This window comes from Lynx canadensis, chromosome A1 (genome assembly GCF_007474595.2).
Source record: "Lynx canadensis isolate LIC74 chromosome A1, mLynCan4.pri.v2, whole genome shotgun sequence".
Taxonomy (NCBI): domain Eukaryota; kingdom Metazoa; phylum Chordata; class Mammalia; order Carnivora; family Felidae; genus Lynx; species Lynx canadensis.
The window spans coordinates 115,694,238-115,712,467 of NC_044303.2; the positions used below are offsets into that span (position 1 = coordinate 115,694,238).

Genomic DNA, 18,230 nt, shown 5'->3' on the forward strand with positions numbered 1-18,230 from the left:
CCGTGACTTTAGGTCAAAGATGCAGAGAGCCCATAGTGATCTTGATACTGCAGGGAGGGATCTTGGGGAGTAACTACCACTATATCACCCTCCTCCTTCCCTCTGTTCTCCTAGTGGGGCTCCTCATGGATTGAGCATGAACAGAATCCAGAGAGCAAGGGACCCTGGTGATGCCATCCCAGGGAAGAGGAGGCAGAGAGGGATAGAGAGACAGTCTAGAAGGTCCAGTGGAAGACACCTGATGTGTCCCTTAAGTTTACCTGGCATTTAGAGTTTACAAAAAAGTTCCAGACAGTCATAGTCCTCACAACAACCCTGTGAGGTAGGTAGGGCAATGATTATAATCCTATTTCATAGATGAGCGCACTGAGGTTCAGAGAGGCAAAATAACTTGCCCAAGGTCATAGGATTCATCTTGAGATGTTAAGTTCAGGGACCATCTCTGAGAGGGTCCTTGTGGGAAGAAATGGTTCTTCTGGCCATTCAGCTGCTGAAGAAAGCTCCTCAATCCGGAGTCTTGGGAATCCAGAATCTTGGGGAGCATTGGGAGTGCAGACCAGGTAACCCTGGGCTTCAGAAGATATCTGTACGGAGTGGGAGAGGCTGTTCCATGCCACTGATGAGGAGATTGGGCTCTTGGGACAGCACAGAGGGATTGCGTACCATTGAGGTCCCCACACTGCCCACAGTGACCTCCCTTTCCTCCTGCCGAAGGTGCCGGAGAATCTCCTGTGACAGGGAGAAGTTGCTTCCCTCTTCAGGTTCTGGAACAGGGATGGAGAAGGTGTGGATGAAGACCTCACATGTTCTCATTTTAACATACCCTGAGGACTGCTGGGCAGATACTCCAAACCTTCTTCTCCCGCACATCCCGGCACCCCCTCCCCTTCACTAAACTCTGGGGCTAGAGTTTCATGGAATTCTAGAGCTAGAAGTGGTTTTAGAGATAACAGAATTCCACCTTCCCAGTTTTCAAGATGATGCACAGAGAGGGGCAGGGACCTGTCAAAGTCACACAGTGATGCAGTAGCAGAGCTGAGGCTGCAGCCCCGATGTCTTTGCTCCTGACCTGGGGCTCTTCTGCTTCTTCTGGCATCCCTAGATGAAGTGAGGCGCCCCTAGAACCCATCTTTTTACACTCCACCCAGGACAAATAGCTGAACACCTCAGAAAGCAGTTGAGTGCCCTAGGTGGAGAGGTAGGACCTCTCCCAGGGAGGAAGAATGCAGGGCTTGAATGCCTTGACCACTTGGGAAGGCCCAGGACCTGGTGCTGTCATATCTATTTCTAACCCCTCAGGACACCTGACTCTTCCTGCCCTATAGCCTATCAACCCCTCACCCTGGTAGACAATGAGGCGGCAGTTGTTCTGACACTCAGGGGTGTCTGCCAGGATGTCTTCGAGTATTCGGCAGAAGAGTTTGGCCTGCTCAAGCCGATCCTCCCGGCTAAAGCCAGCTCGGCCATCCTGTGACATGGCAAAAAGGGTCTGCAAGGGGGTGGCGTACTCCAGAACACAGATGCCTGCCTGGAGGAGGTGAGAGGAATACAAGACTCAACCAGGGCCCAGGCAGACAGACTCTGGACCCTAATGCCACTACTGGGGCCCCCCTCCCTCAGCCTGTAGAGATGGAGCACTGGGAGGAGGTTACCCTGATGGGATCTATGCTGTCTGGTGGTCTTTGCTCCTAAAATCAGGACCAGGACTTTGCTAAATTTATCCTTCACAGATCCTCCCGCTCAGATCCCAGGGCAAGGCCCATCAAGTCACCTGCTGTCAACTGCTCCAGCTGGAAACGAATTTGGGAGCTGGGCCCTGGGGTTCAACCTGTTCTTGGTTTCCCTCAATCTATGTGAAATCTTTCAGACATTTTCAGAACCTCATCTAGGACAGCTCTATGGTCAAGTGCAAGGTATACTCAGGTTGAAATCATCCACTGTCTTGCTGGTTCTCTGAGTCTCAGTTTCCTTATCTGTAAAGTAGGGGTCATAACCATCCTTACCTCACAAGGTGGCAGTGAGGGTTAAATGAGGCGGTCACATGAATATCATCTGGTATGCAGTAAGTGCTAAATAAGGGTTACTTATCATTGTCACCATTCAGAGCTGAAACTTGGCACCAACTGGAGAAATTGAGGCTCAGAGAAAGGCAGTGAATTTTTATCAGTGCTTGGCCAGCGGTCAGAATTCTGGTGCTCTGGGCCTGACTCCTCCTTAGCAGCACCCACCTCACTGCACACTCACCTGTTGCCCGTTTTCCAGAAGCGCATAGACGCTGTTGGTGTAAACCCGGCCCTTGATGCCAGCGCGGTCAGCGCTTTGCTGGGGCAGCTCATACAGGAAGCGAATGTTGGGGTCGGCCACACTCATGTCATCAGGCACTCCACAGTCCAGTGGGAAAAGGATGTGCAGCCGATGGCTCCCTGTGCCCCGTAGTATGTTGTTGTGCAGTTGATTGCATGTGAGTACCCGGGCCGGGAGCCCTGGGGTGGAAAGGCCCGAGAGGTCATTCCTACTAACACTGTCTGCCACCTGACCCGGGATAGAGACCAGGTCATTGGTCCCCTCAATGTGCGGGTTCAAGAGAACGAAGGGTCCAGTCCACTTGCATTGTGCAGGAACCAGGAGGGGCGGAGCATTCAGGAACCCTTTCCTTCTCTCCCTCCACCCCCACCACCTCTCTCTTGCCTCACTTGTCCTTTGTCCAGATTTCTGGGCCTGCCCCACTCCTTCCCACCACAGCTTTTAGGGCTTTGAGAGGCAGCAAGAGCCCTGGGAGGTTACATTGCCAGCATTTCCAGCTGCACGGAGTCTGGCCCTATCTCCAGACGTGTTTCCTAGCAGAAGCCCTGGTGACAAGGGCAGATAGCAGTGAGATACGGGAGAACTGTGGTCTGGGCCAGCAAGTCAGAAGAAATAAGACCTGACACATGGGCTCACAGTGGAGAGGTCAAGCATCCAGGCTCTGGACAGACCTGGGTTCAAATCCTGTCTCTTCCTCTCACTAAGCCATGTGACTTTGGAGAAGTCTCTTCACCTCGCAGAACCACAATTTTCTTATCTCTAAAACAGGAATGTTGCAGGCGCCTGGGTGGCTCAGTCGGTTAAGTGTCCGACTTCGGCTCAGGTCATGATCTCACAGTTTGTGGGTTTGAGCCCCATATCAGGCTCTGTGCTGACAGCTCGGAGCCTGGAGCCTGCTTCGGATTCTGTGTCTCCCTCTCTCTCTGCTCCTCCCCTGATCTCACTCTGTCACTGTGTCTCTCAAAAATAAATAAACATTAAAAAAATAAGATAAAATAAAACAGGGATGTTGGTTATTCGTTGCCCACAGGGTATGAATTAAAAGACAAAATGCACAGGAAGGACACAAAGCATGCAGTAAATATTCACTGGAAGAATTCGTGGTTAATGAGGGAGAAGTCACTGTTCCCATGGTTAACAAGGGAGAAGGAGTATGGCTCTAAAGTGCCATACTCCTTCCTGTAAATCAGGCATAATAATATCCTTCATACCTACAGAATTGCTCTGGGAATCAAATGATTTGTTAGGAATAAAAAGTCTTTGAAAAATACAGCAAGTTCTAGAAACACAAGAGGTTTTATGTCTAACTGTATGAGACCTAGAGAGAGGGGCATAGAGAATGACTCACCTGGCAGGATCAGCCGCAGGTACCCAATGTAATATGACCATGCCAGCCCATGGGCCACGTTGAAATTCTTTTTTTCACAGACTGCAGAGACCTCAGCTGGGGCTAGAACCTAGACAGCAGTACAGGGCAAGGAGGCCTCCATGAAGGGTAACTGGAGCCCTCCTCCTCAAGAAGATTTCCCAATCTGCTGCTAACTTACTTCCTTCTCTGCCATTGCTGGACCCACTGTTACAGACCTTATAGGCTCTACTCTAAGGACAAACCTCTAAACTAATCCCACTCCCAGTGCTGAGGTCAGAGTAGGTCATACTAGCTGCAGCCTCCATTCGGCTACACCCTCCACCTCTCTCTGTGTCTTACCTGGAGGTCCAGGAGGATGTTCAATGCCTGTGAGAGGCCCAGGAGGGCAAGCATCCAAGTGAAGGGCAGGTCTGTGCTGGGGAGGGTGCTGTAGAAATAACAGGACAGCAGCAGCAGGGCCCCACTGCGAACGGGGCTGCCCAGGCAAGCCTTCATAGCTCTCCAGTAGCTGCCCTGGTACCTGCAGGTGACAGTCAAGCCCCAGGCTCCAGCCCAGCTCAGCCAGAGAGATTCAAGGAGGGGCAGGGTCGGGGGTCAAGGGAGTGAGACACATTGGGTGCCCAGTCACCGCGGGTAATAGAGTCACCTGGAGTGGAGGTGACACAGCTCCTCAGTCAGATGGCAGACCCCCGTGAACAGCAGTCCCAGCTGCAGGGAAGCCAGGTGGAGCACCAGCCATCGGAGAGTATGGTCCGGGGACTCCCCCAGCCTCCAAAGGGCTGCCAGGCAGACTGCCAACAGGACCAAAGCCGCCTTCTGGGCCCCCATGCCCCTGGGCCTCGGGATGGATGGGTGCAGGCCAGTGCGGGGCATCTGTGGGCACCAAGAAACCCACTGTTGTTACCCTCTCACTCCCCTACCGCTTTGGGATAGCTTGCTTTCTCCCTGGTGCCCAGCCAGAGCCAGAGGCTGCTCTTTGAGAAGCCTCTAGGACAGGCCGGACATACAGCATCCCAGAGCTCCAGTCTAGGAGAGACTTGTTGAAAACAGAGCAGGAAGACAAGTGCATGTGCCCCCCCCCACCCCCGGCAACACACACACCATACCCAACCCTGTGACACCACAGGAGTAGTGAAGAAAGAAAGCAGCAACCGTCCCAGACCCAGACCTGAAAGTGTCCTGTGAGGTGCCACCCACCTAGAGGCTGTTGGGGACCTGGACTTCCCTCTTTCCAAAATCCACCCCAGGGAAGACTTTAGTCAGCAAAGGTGACACCGCAGTTCAAGGGGTGCAGGCAGGGCAGCCAGAAGACTTCCACCCAGCTCTGGCTCTCGGGGGCCTCAGCCTCGGAGCCCTTGCTCCACTGCTCCTGATCCTACCTACCTTCTACCTCTGAAACCCCGGGCTGTTTCTGGAAGATGACAGGGAAAGAAAGCCCCATGAAATGGCTCTCAGCAATAAAGGCCAGCCTTTCTGGGTACAGCCTGAAAACGAAACATCAAAAACCAATCATAACTTTTTCCACAGCGCTCCAGCCCTGGAGTCTTGCCAGACCACAGCTTAGGGGAGGAGGGTATTTCCGGCTCCCCAGGGAAGGAGGAAGGGCCCCAATAAGCCATGCCCCAGTCTTGACATGGGGAGGCAAGCTTGCAAAGGCCCTTGTTCCATTGCCCTTTGCTACCCCCGAACCGAAGGTGTGCACAAACCCGTTACAGTCCCCCGTGGCCACAACCCTGACCACCTCGAGCCCTCATGATCAAACACCCTCTACCAACACCCAGGCAGGACTCCATGCGACCAGACCGACACTCCCAGACGCATTACACCATGCTTCCCTGCCTGATTATTTTTATTCTGATTTCCAGATGCAGATCCTCTTTTTCTGAAGACTGTGATATCAGGAAGGAGGTGGGGAGAATGAACAGTTATTTCCCGTAATGACAGCCTTTCTAGTAAAGGGCTTTATGGCAGCAGAAAGCCCACAGGGGAGTGGAGTTTTGGCTCTCCACAGGAAGCAGCCACGCCTATGACTTCTGAGAGAGAACCCTGCAGTTCCAGCCAAAAAAGCAGTCAAGTGGAACCTCATCGACATCATCATCATCATAAGGTATTCACCACGCACCAGATTTTATGCTAAGTGTTACATATATTATTTACTTAATCCACTGAGCAACCCTGTCAGGTAGGTATAATACTATTCCCCATTTTGCAGACGGGTAATCTGAGGCTCAGTGTGGTGAATTGCTTGCTCTGTGCCTTGATTTCATGAGAAGGAATAGAAGATTGACCAGGACCAAGTTTCATGCTTAAGATTTCCCCTGGGGTGGCAGAGGGAGTGTCTCAGGGCTGCTCTCTCGTAAACTGATAAGCTGATTTGATTTGAGGATGGCGCAGACCTCAGGAGTGGGATTGGGGGGCACCCACAGAGGGGCAGCAGTGTATTCCTGCCCAGGTCAGAGAGTCTGCGCCTGGACCCTTCCCCACATTGCAACCGGAAACAAGATGACACCCCACATTCATACATGACACTGGCCTCCCAGGAACAAGGAGGTTTCCTAAAAACTCTTGTTTGTGAAAATCACTTTCTACAAATGGAGGAATTCCTTAAACCTTCTCTTCCCTTTAAGTGGCTCACAAAGGGGCCCCGTGAGGCGAACAAGGACTCAGCTGCTTCAAAAGCAAAGAAAATGAAGGGTGCCCAGAAGAAGGCCTGAGCAGAGCCCTCCCAGAGCACAGCTTCACACCTGTCCCAAGAGTCAGCTGTGCCCAGCAACTTGTTCCCCCAGGCTGCCCAAGACCCACCCCTCCCAGGGGTCACCCGCCGCCAGCTCTGCGCCTCCACACCGGTCATCGCTTCCCCCGCACCTGTTCTTCATCCCACCCCTTCTGCTGGAGGAAGTTCCTCCATTTGATAGGCCAGGTAGGCACTATGCATCATAAGCCTTAAAAAACATGTGTGATTGTGGACGTAGCAATCCACTTCCAGGAACCCTTTGTCAAGGAATAATCAGACAAGCGCACAAAAATGCCCATTTTTTTCAGATGTTCATAGCAGTGTTGTTTACACGGAGAAAAACTGAAAGTTATCTAAATGCCCAACAGTTGAGGACTTGTTAACTAAATTGTGATTCACCTTACAGTAGAAGGTTGGGCAGCCTCTAAAAATGATGATGTAATTTTGTATTTATTGACCCTGAAACAGGCTTATTATATATTTCTTACTGGAAAAAAGCAGCATACAGGACAGTTAATCGCATTTTAAGAAACTTACTTTGCATGACAAAAGGTGTGGAAGCACATAGTTCAAAATGCTAACAATGATTACTCTATACAGTAGGAATGTAGGTGATTTTTAGTGTATTTTTCCCTGTTTGCTCATTATGTTTACTTGGGTTTCTTTTCCCAATGTGGAACATGTATTGGTTGTTTCCTGCTTCGAGTATGCTTTAAAAGGAAAAAAATCCCAGCATTGCCTCAGGGCCTATGGGATAGGATTGCTGGAGAATATGTCAGGCCCGGTCCTGTTGTGACATGCACAGCAGGGCAAGACAGTGGGTCTTATGCAACTGCACCAGTGATTAACTACAGCTGCAGAGGGGGAGGGTGGGCTTCTGTTCTTTTTCTGAAGGGAACCTGGAATACCCAAATCTAGACTTCCAGGAAGAAATGCCATTTCAGCTGAGCTTGGAAGGAGCAAGGGAAGAGTGGTGGAGAGGAGTGCCGGTGAAGAGCATTCTGATAGAGCAGCTGGTGCGAAAGCCCTGGGGTGGGCAAGACTTTGGTCCATGGAAGAACAGAGAGATGGCTGGCGTAGCTGGAGCACGAGATCATGTTGGGGTTCTGAATTAGTTTCCTAGGGCTACTGTATCGAAGCACTATAAATGTGGTGGCTTAGAACAACAACAAAAGTTTTTTTAATTTTATTTATTTTTTTATTTATTGAGAGAGAGAAAGAGAGGGTCTGAGCAGGGGAGGGACAGAGAGAGAGAGAGAGGGAGAGAGAGAATCCTAAGCAGGCTTTACACTGTCAGCGCAGAGCCTGATGCAGGCCTCCATCACCCAAACCGTGAGATCTTGAAATGAGCTGAAATCAAGAGTCGGATGTTTAATCAGCTGAGCCACCCAGGCACCCCCAAAAAACAGAAATTTGTTAAACAGAAATTTATTCACAGTTCTAGAAGCTGGAAGTGTGCAATGGCAGGGCCATGCTTCCTCTGAAGTCTCTAGATAAGGATCTTTTCTTGCCTCTGCACCCTTCTGGTGCCCCACCCACCCACCCGCCATCCGGGCATTCCTCGGTTTGCAGCTGCAACCGTTCAGTCTCTGCCTCTGTCACAGGGTGTTCTTCACCCGTGTGCCTCTGTCTTCACCTTGCGTCTCCTCTTATAAGGACACCAGTCCTGTTGGATGGGGCCCACCCTGATGACTTCATCCTAACTTGATTACATCTGCAAGGACACTATCTTCCAGGTACTGGGAGGTTAAGACTTCAACATATCTTTTTGGAGGACACAATTCAACCCATAACAGGGTCAATGGTGTAAGAAGGGGATGGGAGAATGGGTCTGTGACCGGGGCCTCGGGGCCTACAGAGTGTCACAACAGCTGTATGCATGGGATCTTCCTCACCACTTCCTCTGTTCTGACAGACAGAGACCTCGAAGCTCTTCTGGGCTGACCATCTGGCATCCAAGGCGGAAGCCAAGGGTCAAAGCAGGGAAGTTAGGCCCAAGTTTCAGGCTGCCTGGCTCACAGGTTGCTGCCCTTAGGCCAGTGTTGCAGAGAGTAGCATTCTGTTCCACAGTCGCCCTTCTCTTAGGGCCTCCTCCTCACTTCCTGGTAGTTGCTTCTTCCCTCCAGACACTCCACAAGTGCTTGTCTGGGCCGGCACTATGTGTTTCTATTTCTAGCCCCATTACAGTTCCCATGGACCTTGTCATCAGTGTTCCTGGGAGAGAAATAAACCCCTAAACACTCATTCAGGGGACCCTGAGCCTGGGACAGAGTGTGAGTGGGATTGGAAGGCCTCTGGCTTCTGAGGTTGCCCACACAATCCCTTTCATGTGGAAAGGTCCCGGAATCCTGCTAGGATAAGGACGACATGGGGTCATATGGTAACTCTATGCTTAACTTTTTGAAGAACCAGCAGACGAGTTTCCAAAGCGGCTGTGCTATTTTGCATTCCCACCAGCAATGCATGAGGGTTCTAATTTCTCTACATTCTAGCCTATACTTGTTTCTTATCTATCTTTTTGATTATAGCCATCCTAGTAGGTGTGAAGTAGTATCTCGTTATGGTTTTGATTTACATTTCCCTGATGGCTAATGATGTTGAGCATCCTTTTATGTGTTTATTGCCATCGTATATCTTTTGCAAGAAATGTCTATTCATATCTTTTGCCCATTGTTAAAATTAGGTTGTTGGTCTTTTAATTATAATAATAATGTATTATTGTAATTATCATAAGAGTTATTTATATATTCTAGATGCAAGTCCCTTTTCAGATATGTGCTTTGCAGAAATTTTCCCCTATTCTATGGGTTGTCTTTTCACTTTCTTTGTGGTGTCCTTATATCACAAAGTTATTAACTTTGATGAAATCTAAATATCTATCTTTTCTTTTGTCACTTGTCCCTTTGGTACTATATCTAAGAAGCCATTGCCTCATCAAGGTCACCAAGGTTCAACCCTATGAGCATCTGGGTAGCTCAGCTGGCTAAGCATATGGCTTCAGCTCAGGTCATGATCTCATGGTTTGTGAGTTCAAGCCCTGATTTGGGCTGTCAGCGCAGAGCCCGCTTTGGATCCTCTGTTCCCTTCTCTCTCTGCCCGTTGCCCTGCCTCTCTTTCTCTCTCTGTCAAAAATAAATAAACATTAAGAAAAAATTTTTAAAAACAACAACAAAGATTCAAACCTATGTTTACTTCTAAGAATTTAATAGTTTTGGCTCTTACATTTAGGTCTTTGGTCCATTTTGAATTTTTTGGATGTGGTTTGAGTGAGGGGGTCACAGTCATTCTTTTGCCTGTAGATATCCAGTTGTCCCAGCACCATTTGTTGATAAGACTATCTTTCTCCATTGAATTGTTTTGGCACCATTGGCAAAAATCAATCGACCAGGAATGCGAGATTTTTTTTGTGAATTCTCAGTTCTTTTCCACTGATCTGGAAGTCTATCCTTATGCCAGTTCGTACCATCTTGATTACTATAGCTTTGTAGTAAGTTTTGAAATGAGGAAGTATGAATTGTCCAATTTTGATCTTCTTTTTCAAGGTTATTTTGGCTATTCTGGGACCCATACATTTCCATATGAATTTTAGGATCACCTTGTCAACTTCTGCAAGGATGCCAGCTGAAATTTTGAAAAGGTTTGCACTGAATCTATAGGTCAATTTGAGGAGTATTACCATCTCTTTTTTTTTTTTCTTAATGTTTGTGTTTATTTATTTAGAGAGACAGCATGCAGTGTTGGAGTAGGGGCAGAGAGAGAGGGGGAGAGAGAATCCCAAGCAGGCTCCAGACTGTCAGCGCAGAGTCTGATGCAAAGCTCAGTCTCTGAACCGTGAGATCAGGACCTGAGCCGAAATCAAGCATTGAAAACTTAACCAACTGAGCCCCCCTGGCACCCCTCTATTCTGCTTTTTCACTAAGGAACATATCATAGGCATATTTGTGGGTCAATAAAAATAAAGTCACATCATAATTTTTGGTGTGTGCCCAGTATTCTTTAGTATAGAATTATGAATCATGATTGAAGCAGCCACCTGTTATTGGGCCCTTAGATTCTTTAAAATTTTTCTCTAAAAAAATTTGCAATGAACATAAGGAGGTGCATCTTTGTGCGCTTTCTTTTCTGATTATTAGGAGCGATTCTCAGAAGTGGGATTGAGGGGTCAAAGATTATGTGTATTTTTCGAGCTTCTGATGGACAGTACCAAAAGGCTCACTAGATGTAGGCTGTTTGCTTTAGAAGCAAAATAGAGAAAAATGAGCAAATAGGTAACAACCCAAACTTTCAACACCATGGATCAGTTAAAATAACGATGGTACATGCATAGAGCGGCAGGGTAAGCAGCTGCAACAAATAATGTACATTTGCTGACACTGAGGGACACTTAGAGGATACTTTGAAGTCACAGAACTGGTTACAAATAGTTCATATTAAGTAAACTCTGGTGCCTCCACTCAATAAATACTCTATGGCTCTTTAAAAATTGAAGCAGCTCCCTGAGGGGCTCAGTCTGTTAAGCATCTGACTTCAGCTCAGGTCATGATCCCACAGTTTGTGTGTGAGTTTGAGCCCGGCGTCGGGCTCTGTGCTGACAGCTCGGAGCCTGGAGCCTGCTTCGGATTCTGTATCTCCCTCTCTGCACCTCCCCAGCTCTCTCTCTCTCTTTCTCTTTCTCTCTCAAAAATAAATAAACACTAAAAAAAAAATTGAGGCTTCTCCTTATGAACTGATATGGAAATATCTGAGAGATTATAGTGAGGTGAAAGAGCACACTGCAGAACAGTGAATGTGGAAACAACACGGTAGCTGTGCATATACATTTGTAAGAAGATGGTGAAGGTGGTGAACTTCAAGGAGGGCCACTGAGTGGGCACAAGTGAGAGAGAGGGAGACTCACTTGCAGCTGCATGTCATTATGTGCTTTTATACCTTTTAAATTTTATATTGTGTGCATTATTACCTATTCAGACAATAAATAAAATAGCAGTAAACCACAATATTTGTATTATGATCCCATTTTTATTTTTTAAAGTAGATATGGATATTTGCACGAGAAAAACTCTGGTTGTAAATACAACATAATGTTCATAATGGTTACTTTGGAAGGAGATTTGGGGTACCTGGAGGTTTAAAGAGATATCCACAAATCTTTGATATTCCTCCCTTCAAAAGGTGGAGACTAATCCCCTCCCAAGCATGGGACTAACTAGACCATAAGTCAATGTGGCTTCTTCTTTATTCTCTTTCTTGAATCACTTGTTCTGGGGACAGTCAGCCACCATGTCATAAGATACTCACGCAGCTATGGAGACGTCTAAGTTGTGAGCTTCAAGGCCTCCTACCAACAACCAGCAACGTCTTGTCCGGCGCACAAATAGGCAACCTTGTCAGTGAAACCCCCAGCCCTGGTCAAGCCTTTAGATCATGGCAGCTCTGGCTGACATCCTGATTGCAATCTCATGAGAAATCCTGAGCCAGAACCACCCAATTAATCCACTCACTCCAAAATTCCTGAATCTGAGAAACTGTGAGATAATCAGTGTTTGTTGTTTGAAGCTACTAAGTTCGGAGGTAATTTGTTACACAACAATAAATACAATAATACAAGGTAATTTTCGATTTTCATTTTGTTTATTTTATTTAGAAATGTTTACTGAAATGAACACATATTTTTTGAGTAATCAAAACTGAGAAAGAAATGAGCCAGAGAACAATGGAAAAACAGCTAAGAAAGAAAGAAAGAAAGAAAGAAGAAAGAAAAAAAGAGAAAGAAAGAGAGAAGGAAGGAAGGAAGGAAGGAAGGAAGGAAGGAAGGAAGGAAGGAAGGAAGGAAGGAAGGAAGGAAGGAAGGAAGGAAGGAAGGAAGGAAGGAAGAAAAACAGCTCAGTCTGAAGTTCATTAACTCAGCTGCATGATCCTTACATGGGCACACTCTGGCCTTCTAGCAGTTTGAGTGAAGCATCCTAAGGGCTTTAAAGGACCTCAGGTGCACTTCGACTTGCCATCAAAAGGCTGCTGGGGTGCCTGAGTGGCTCAGTCGGTTGGGCGTCCGACTTCGGCTCCGGTCATGATCTCACAGTCCGTGAGTTCGAGCCCCGCGTCGGGCTCTGCGCTGACAGCTCAGAGCCTGGAGCCTGCTTCTGATTCTGTGTCTCCCTCTCTCTCTCTGACCCTCCCCCGTTCATGCTCTATCTCTCTCTGTCTCAAAAATAAATAAATAAACATTAAAAAAATTAAAAAAAAAAAAAAAAGGCTGCTGCCTCCCTGGCCTGTGTTCATGGGAATGTAGTATCTGCCTCAGGGATGGTGACCTTGTGGATCTCCCAGACCCCACATCAGATCAGAGCTGGGCATTAGACACCGGTTTCTAGAAGCTGTTGAAGGGCTGGAAGTTGTCTCATCCTTCTTTTGGGGGGCCCTTGTCTCCTAGCACCTTCCTCAGTTGTGCACTCCAACAAGACTCGGCCTTGTCAGTGCCCCAGACACTCCATGCTCTCTCTCCCTGCCTAGATGTCTCTTCCTGTCCCCTGCGCTGTGCACCAAGCCTCCCCCGTGACACTGCATGATGCTGCATTTCCCAGCAAGCAGACTAAGCTCAGGACATGAGCAAAACCCTCCGAATTGTTTCCCCCAAATTTTCTTTAAAACTTTGACATCTGAACAGCCTTGAAGCTGTTCTCCTTTGCCTGACCACAGAGAGATCTCCCCAGGAAGACTTCTCAGACCCCATGCTAGGTGAGGGCCTTGCCTTCTGCTCTGTGTCAGTCCAGATCTTTCCTATTTGGCCTTGTGCATGTTTTATTGTTACTGCTGGTTTGGTTGCTGGTTTCTTGTACAGTCTGTAAGCCTTGGAGGGCAGCATCAACCTTGCTTATTCTCTGTTGTGGCCCCAAGGCCTGACGTAAGGTAAATGCTCTGCATGCAGTCATGAATGATGAACAAACAAATGAACTCAGGACACCTGAGCAATCTCTTCAACTGTCTGAAGGGCTGTAGAAGACAGAAAAGCCTTCCTCTTTGTAACCGTAGAAGGCAGAACTAGGACAAATCCAAGTGAGTATCAAATTTTGGTTCTTTTTTAATTTTTTTTAACATTTGTTCAGTTTTGAGAGACAGAGAGAGACAGAGCATGAGCGGGGGAGGGGCAGAGGAGAGAGGGAGACACAGAATCTGAAGCAGGCTCCAGGTTCTGAGCTGTCAGCACAGAGCCCAACGCAGGGCTTGAACTCACAAACTGCGAGATCATGACCTGAACTGAAGTCAGCTGCTTAACTGACTGAGCCACCCAGGTGCCCCTAATTTTGGTTCCAAATCGGGAAGAATCTTCTAATAATATAGGCTGCCTAGGAGGTGGTGAGCTGTGATCACCAAAAGGGTTTACAAGAAGCCTGGTGGGCTCTCTGTGAGGGATGGGCTACAGAGAGAATACTGGACAGAATGTGTGAGTTCCTATGATCCCAGACAAGCTGGGCTATTGAGAAAGTCATGAGGGTGTCTTTTGGTGGGGGAGGGGCAAGGAGGTAAATTTGTTTTTTCCACTTGAAGAACTTGCTTGTGATGGAGACTGAGTACAGCTGGTCTGGTTCACCCATCCACATTTTCCCATCCCAACCCGTCTTTTCTCAGACCCATGAAAGGCTGTGTGGCTGGCACTGGTGACACCTGGTGGCCATTTGGACTAGGAGAGAGGCAGTCCTACCACCTACATGTCCATCTGGTTCATGGCTATATCTCAGGGTCTTCTACAATGCTTGGTACAGACGAGGCACTCACGTTTGAGGAATGAATGAATGAATGAATGAATGAATATAGATGGTAAAGAGGAGGAAGAGATTGCCTGTATGGGTCTGGAGACCTAACCAGGAGGACCACCCAAAACAGCAGAAATCTGGACAATTGATCCACTCAGAGATATACAGACAGAAAGGCCTTTGCTCTATCTCCTTCCTCCCTCCTCTGTGCCTGTCCTGTGTCCTGGGGGCACATGTGAAGTGGGGGAAAAGGCTATTTGGGAGAAAAGGCTAAAAGACTAAAGTTAACCCAAAGCTGCTCCTGCATCTGAGCTTAATTTTGCTCTAGAGCTATGAATAGAGACCTCTGGGCTGGGTTAGAAGTGCCTGAGTCAGGCTCCTTTCAGAGAGAGGACATTGAGGCCCAGAGAGGGCAGGAACCAGCCTGAGGCCCTGCAACTGGACTATAACAGGGCCAGGACCCCTAGCTTCAGTTCCTTAGGTCAAATCATGGCATTTGACCACCTAAGATAGAAACAGAGAAGAAAGGAACAGTTGGTGTGGAGCCTAGAGGAACAAATACAAGTTCCTTAGCCTGGCAAGCAGGGCTTATCTGCCGTTGCTGACTCTCACACGCGCCTCCCCTTCCAAGGGAGGAGCTCTGCCACCACTGTCCCCCCCAAACCAAAGTGTATCCTCTTCTGACTCATTCAGAGCCCTCCTCTCAACCGCTCTGCTTTATACCCATCCCTTCAACTGTATGGATGGGCTTAACGTCCCTGAGCCTCAGTTTCCTAATCTGCAAAGGGATTGTTTAAGGTGTGAGAGACACTGCATGTCAAATGTTTGGCATGTGGTAAGCATTCCATAAGAATCATAGCTGCTATTACCATTGCCGTTGTAATTAAGAACCAATTCAAGTCCTTCCCACAACCCCCAACTAGATGGAGACATCTTTGAGGACAGCAGTTAGAGTACCTTGACTCTGTACCCAGAGGAGACCCAGGACCCAGTAGTGGTCTGTGTTGGCTCTAGATGGCACCTGATGGCTGGTTTCCCTTAGTGCCTTCCCTACAGGCTGGGCAGGGGCTGACCCTGCTGTCTGAGGCTGCCTCTCTGGCTTTCATTCCTGAGGCTGTAGTGAATCATTGCTATGGAGTGGGCTTGGGATTTCACTGATGGGCCAAAAAACAAAAGACAAAGTGCTGCCAGGGGTACAAAGATGCCATCCCCGGATGTTCTGGACAGTAAAGGGGGGGGACTCAAAACCCCCAGCAGATGAGGAAGGATAGGTCCATGGTGCCACAGAGAAGAAAGCTGATATACAGGCACAGGTACTCCTTGGATTCCTTGGGGCGTGTGTGTGCCCCTAAATGAGACCCCTGTGGGTAGTAGTGTGAGGGGAAATGGAAGCGCCCACTCCCCAATCACTCTCTCTTCTGCATCCTCAGGGCTGGTTTATTCTGGGTTGTTCTTCTTTCTCACACCATCATGCCAGGTCCTAGGGTTGTCTTGAACAGGAGTATTCCCAGATATTCATTCATTCAATATTCAACCAGTATTTATTGAGTCCCTTCTCTGTGTCAGGCACCTTGCTATTGGAGCTTATGTTCTGGCTGGAGGAACAGACAAACAAAAGTCCACTTCATAAGTGCTACTTTTTATGGGACGCTTGGGTGGCTCAATCGGTTAAGTGTCTGATTCTTGATTTTAGCTCAGGTCATGATCTCAGACTTCATGAGATTGAGCCCCACTTTGGGCTCTGCACTGACAGTGCAGAGCCTGCTTAGGATTCTTTCTCTCCCTCTCTCGGTCCCTCTCCCACTCGTCCTCCCCCCACCCACCCCCCAGCTCTCAAAAATAAATAAATGAACTTTAAAAAACCCTGCTGTTTTAGGAGTAAGCCCAGGGCTTGTAGAGGGCAGGAGAGAGGTGACCTTTAAACTCAATCAGAAGGACATGGGGGAGGTATACTCTCCAGGCAGGGGGAACCCGTGTACAGGCCAGGGGGCACCGAGACCTGGCATTTTTCAGAAGCTGCAAGAAGTGGGTCAACCAACAGAGACTTGTTAAACATGGGTGACACTTCCAGGAAGTCTGATTTGGTGGGCCAGAGTCCGCCTGGTCAACAAGCTCCACTAGTGATTTCGATAAAGGTGGGACTGTGGCTCAACATGTGAGAAAGGCATTATGAAAGATGGGCTGGAGGTCACATAGCCATGCTGTGAAAAGCTGGTAGGTCAAATCGAGTTTCATCTTTATACTAAAGGAACAGGAAGGCCACTGAAGAGCGTTCATCCTGGGAACTAGAGAATCTTTACAAAGATCCGTCTGCAATGTGGAAAATGGGTGCAAGAGAGCTGGACTGCTGGCTGAGATGGCCTTCCAGCCTGGAGTGGATGTTGGCCTGAATCAAGAAAGAGGCAGTGGGGACAGAGAAGAGGCTGGATTTGGGAGAGGAGGTGGAACCGGAGCATCCACAGGACCCGATGATGCTTTGGCTGTGAGCTAAGGGAAGGTAAGCAGCCAGAGGGCAAGGGAATGGGTGAGAGAACCCAAAATTAGGTAAGGCAAGTTGGAGGAATGTGAGGAAGGGAGGAAGGGAATCTGAAGGGTCCAATGTGGAATCTGAAGGGTCTGAGAGGGGCAGGCCACGGTGGGCGTGCCTGCTGCCTGAGGACGTACAGGATAGGGAGGAAGGGAATCTGAAGGGTCCAATGTGGAATCTGAAGGGTCTGAGAGGGGCAGGCCACGGTGGGCGTGCCTGCTGCCTGAGGACGTACAGGATAAGGGTGGGGAAGGTACGGCACATCGGGGACCCCCAGCGCCCCACACTCGGGTGCGCGCTGAGTCCCCAGTTGGACAGAGGTCAGACGGGCCCAGACTGCAGCTAGGTTCATACCCTTCCTCTATCCATTTGGTCTCCTCCTCCGGCTTCTACCATTCCCGGCATGCCTCGGGGGCGGTGACTTCATGGGGCTCGGGTGCCAAGGCCCCGGCCTCCGCTAGGTGGCACTGCTCCCGTCAGTCCTCGGCCCCGCCTGCCGCGCTCTGTTCTCCGGGAGGATCGGGAGGACCCGCCCGGCTCCGGCTCCGCCTCAGCCTCCGCCTCCGCCTCCGCCTCCGCCTCCCGCTCCGCCTCCGCCTCCCGCTCCCGCACAGCTTGGGCGACAGGTCTGGCCCTGTCCTGCCAGAACGGTCAGCCTCGGAGCCAGGGCCATTGGCTGGCTGGCTCTGGACCACCCTCCGGGCTTTTGCCCAGAGATTGGGTTTTTGCACGTTTCTCAGGGTGCGCAGGTCCGAAACCTGGGCACCATTCTTGAGATCCCTGCCATCCTCACACCCACATCCAGGCAGTTGTGGAGTGTGGTCGGCCTTTCTGCCTTCTCCAGAACCCTTCCCTGAACTCTGCCCTCTCTCAGATCTGCCAGCATAAGAGACTCCAGAATCAGCTCCTAGTTCTGACCTTGAGCAAACAATCTTCCTTTGCTCCAGATTCCCTTAAGATTAGATGGAAATAATAATACCATCTCATAAGATTGTTGGGAGCCCTAAAGAATCATCTTTTTCATTATAAATCAAGTGGTCGATACACATCAGCTATTTGAATATTTCTTTGTGTTGCTGGAATACACTCACTGACCCAAACTCTTCAATGGCTTCTGACTGCCCTCAGGATCCAGTCCAAACTTTTAGCTTGGCCTACAAGGCCCTTTCAGTCTCATTTCCTGTCATTTCCCATCTCTTCCTCCCCCACATCCTTTGTTGTTTTATCATAGAATTCTCTGTGCCTTGACCTGAATACACTTTTCCCATTTTCTCTCCTCACTTTTGAAACCCATCTCAAAAGCCTTCCTGTCAAATACTTCCCATTGGTCCCAAAGTTTTAAGATGCCCAGAACTGGCATTATCAGAAACAAAATGGAAAGACTAAGGAACAATATGTCACAATTATAAATATGTTTGAGCCCTCTGTGCTTATAGGGACAAAAATAGCTGCGGAAATGATTGAGCTGGAATATTAAAAGCAAAGAGGAGGAAGAAGGAACAAAGAAAAGAAGTTTCCCCCACCCTTTAGGCCAACAGGTGCCCA

The 18,230-nt window shown here is 48.7% G+C and overlaps 1 protein-coding gene and 1 long non-coding RNA gene across 3 annotated transcripts in view; one reads left to right on the forward strand and one right to left on the reverse strand.

The window, feature by feature from the left end:
- Positions 1 to 170: 170 nt before the first annotated feature.
- Positions 171 to 5,607, reverse strand: STING1 (stimulator of interferon response cGAMP interactor 1). Of its 2 annotated transcripts, XM_030319352.1 has the most exons (8): positions 5,449 to 5,607; positions 5,057 to 5,157; positions 4,320 to 4,546; positions 4,013 to 4,193; positions 3,653 to 3,761; positions 2,245 to 2,483; positions 1,342 to 1,528; positions 171 to 764 (listed from the first exon to the last, which is right to left on the reverse strand). In XM_030319352.1, exons 3-8 carry the CDS (start codon positions 4,544 to 4,546, stop codon positions 574 to 576), a joined length of 1,134 nt encoding a protein of 377 aa, XP_030175212.1. In that variant the 5' UTR covers positions 5,057 to 5,157; positions 5,449 to 5,607; the 3' UTR covers positions 171 to 573. The 2 variants fall into 2 exon arrangements, with proteins under 2 accessions (XP_030175212.1, XP_030175221.1); XM_030319361.1 differs by lacking the exons at positions 5,057 to 5,157; positions 5,449 to 5,607 and adding an exon at positions 4,871 to 5,041.
- A 2,256-nt stretch (positions 5,608 to 7,863) lies between these two features.
- Positions 7,864 to 18,230, forward strand: part of LOC115516634 — a 31,763-nt gene continuing 21,396 nt past the window's right edge. The window contains exons 1-2 of the long non-coding RNA XR_003969610.1: positions 7,864 to 8,143; positions 16,407 to 16,655. This is a non-coding gene — a long non-coding RNA (uncharacterized LOC115516634). The remainder of the gene's footprint in view (positions 8,144 to 16,406; positions 16,656 to 18,230) is intronic.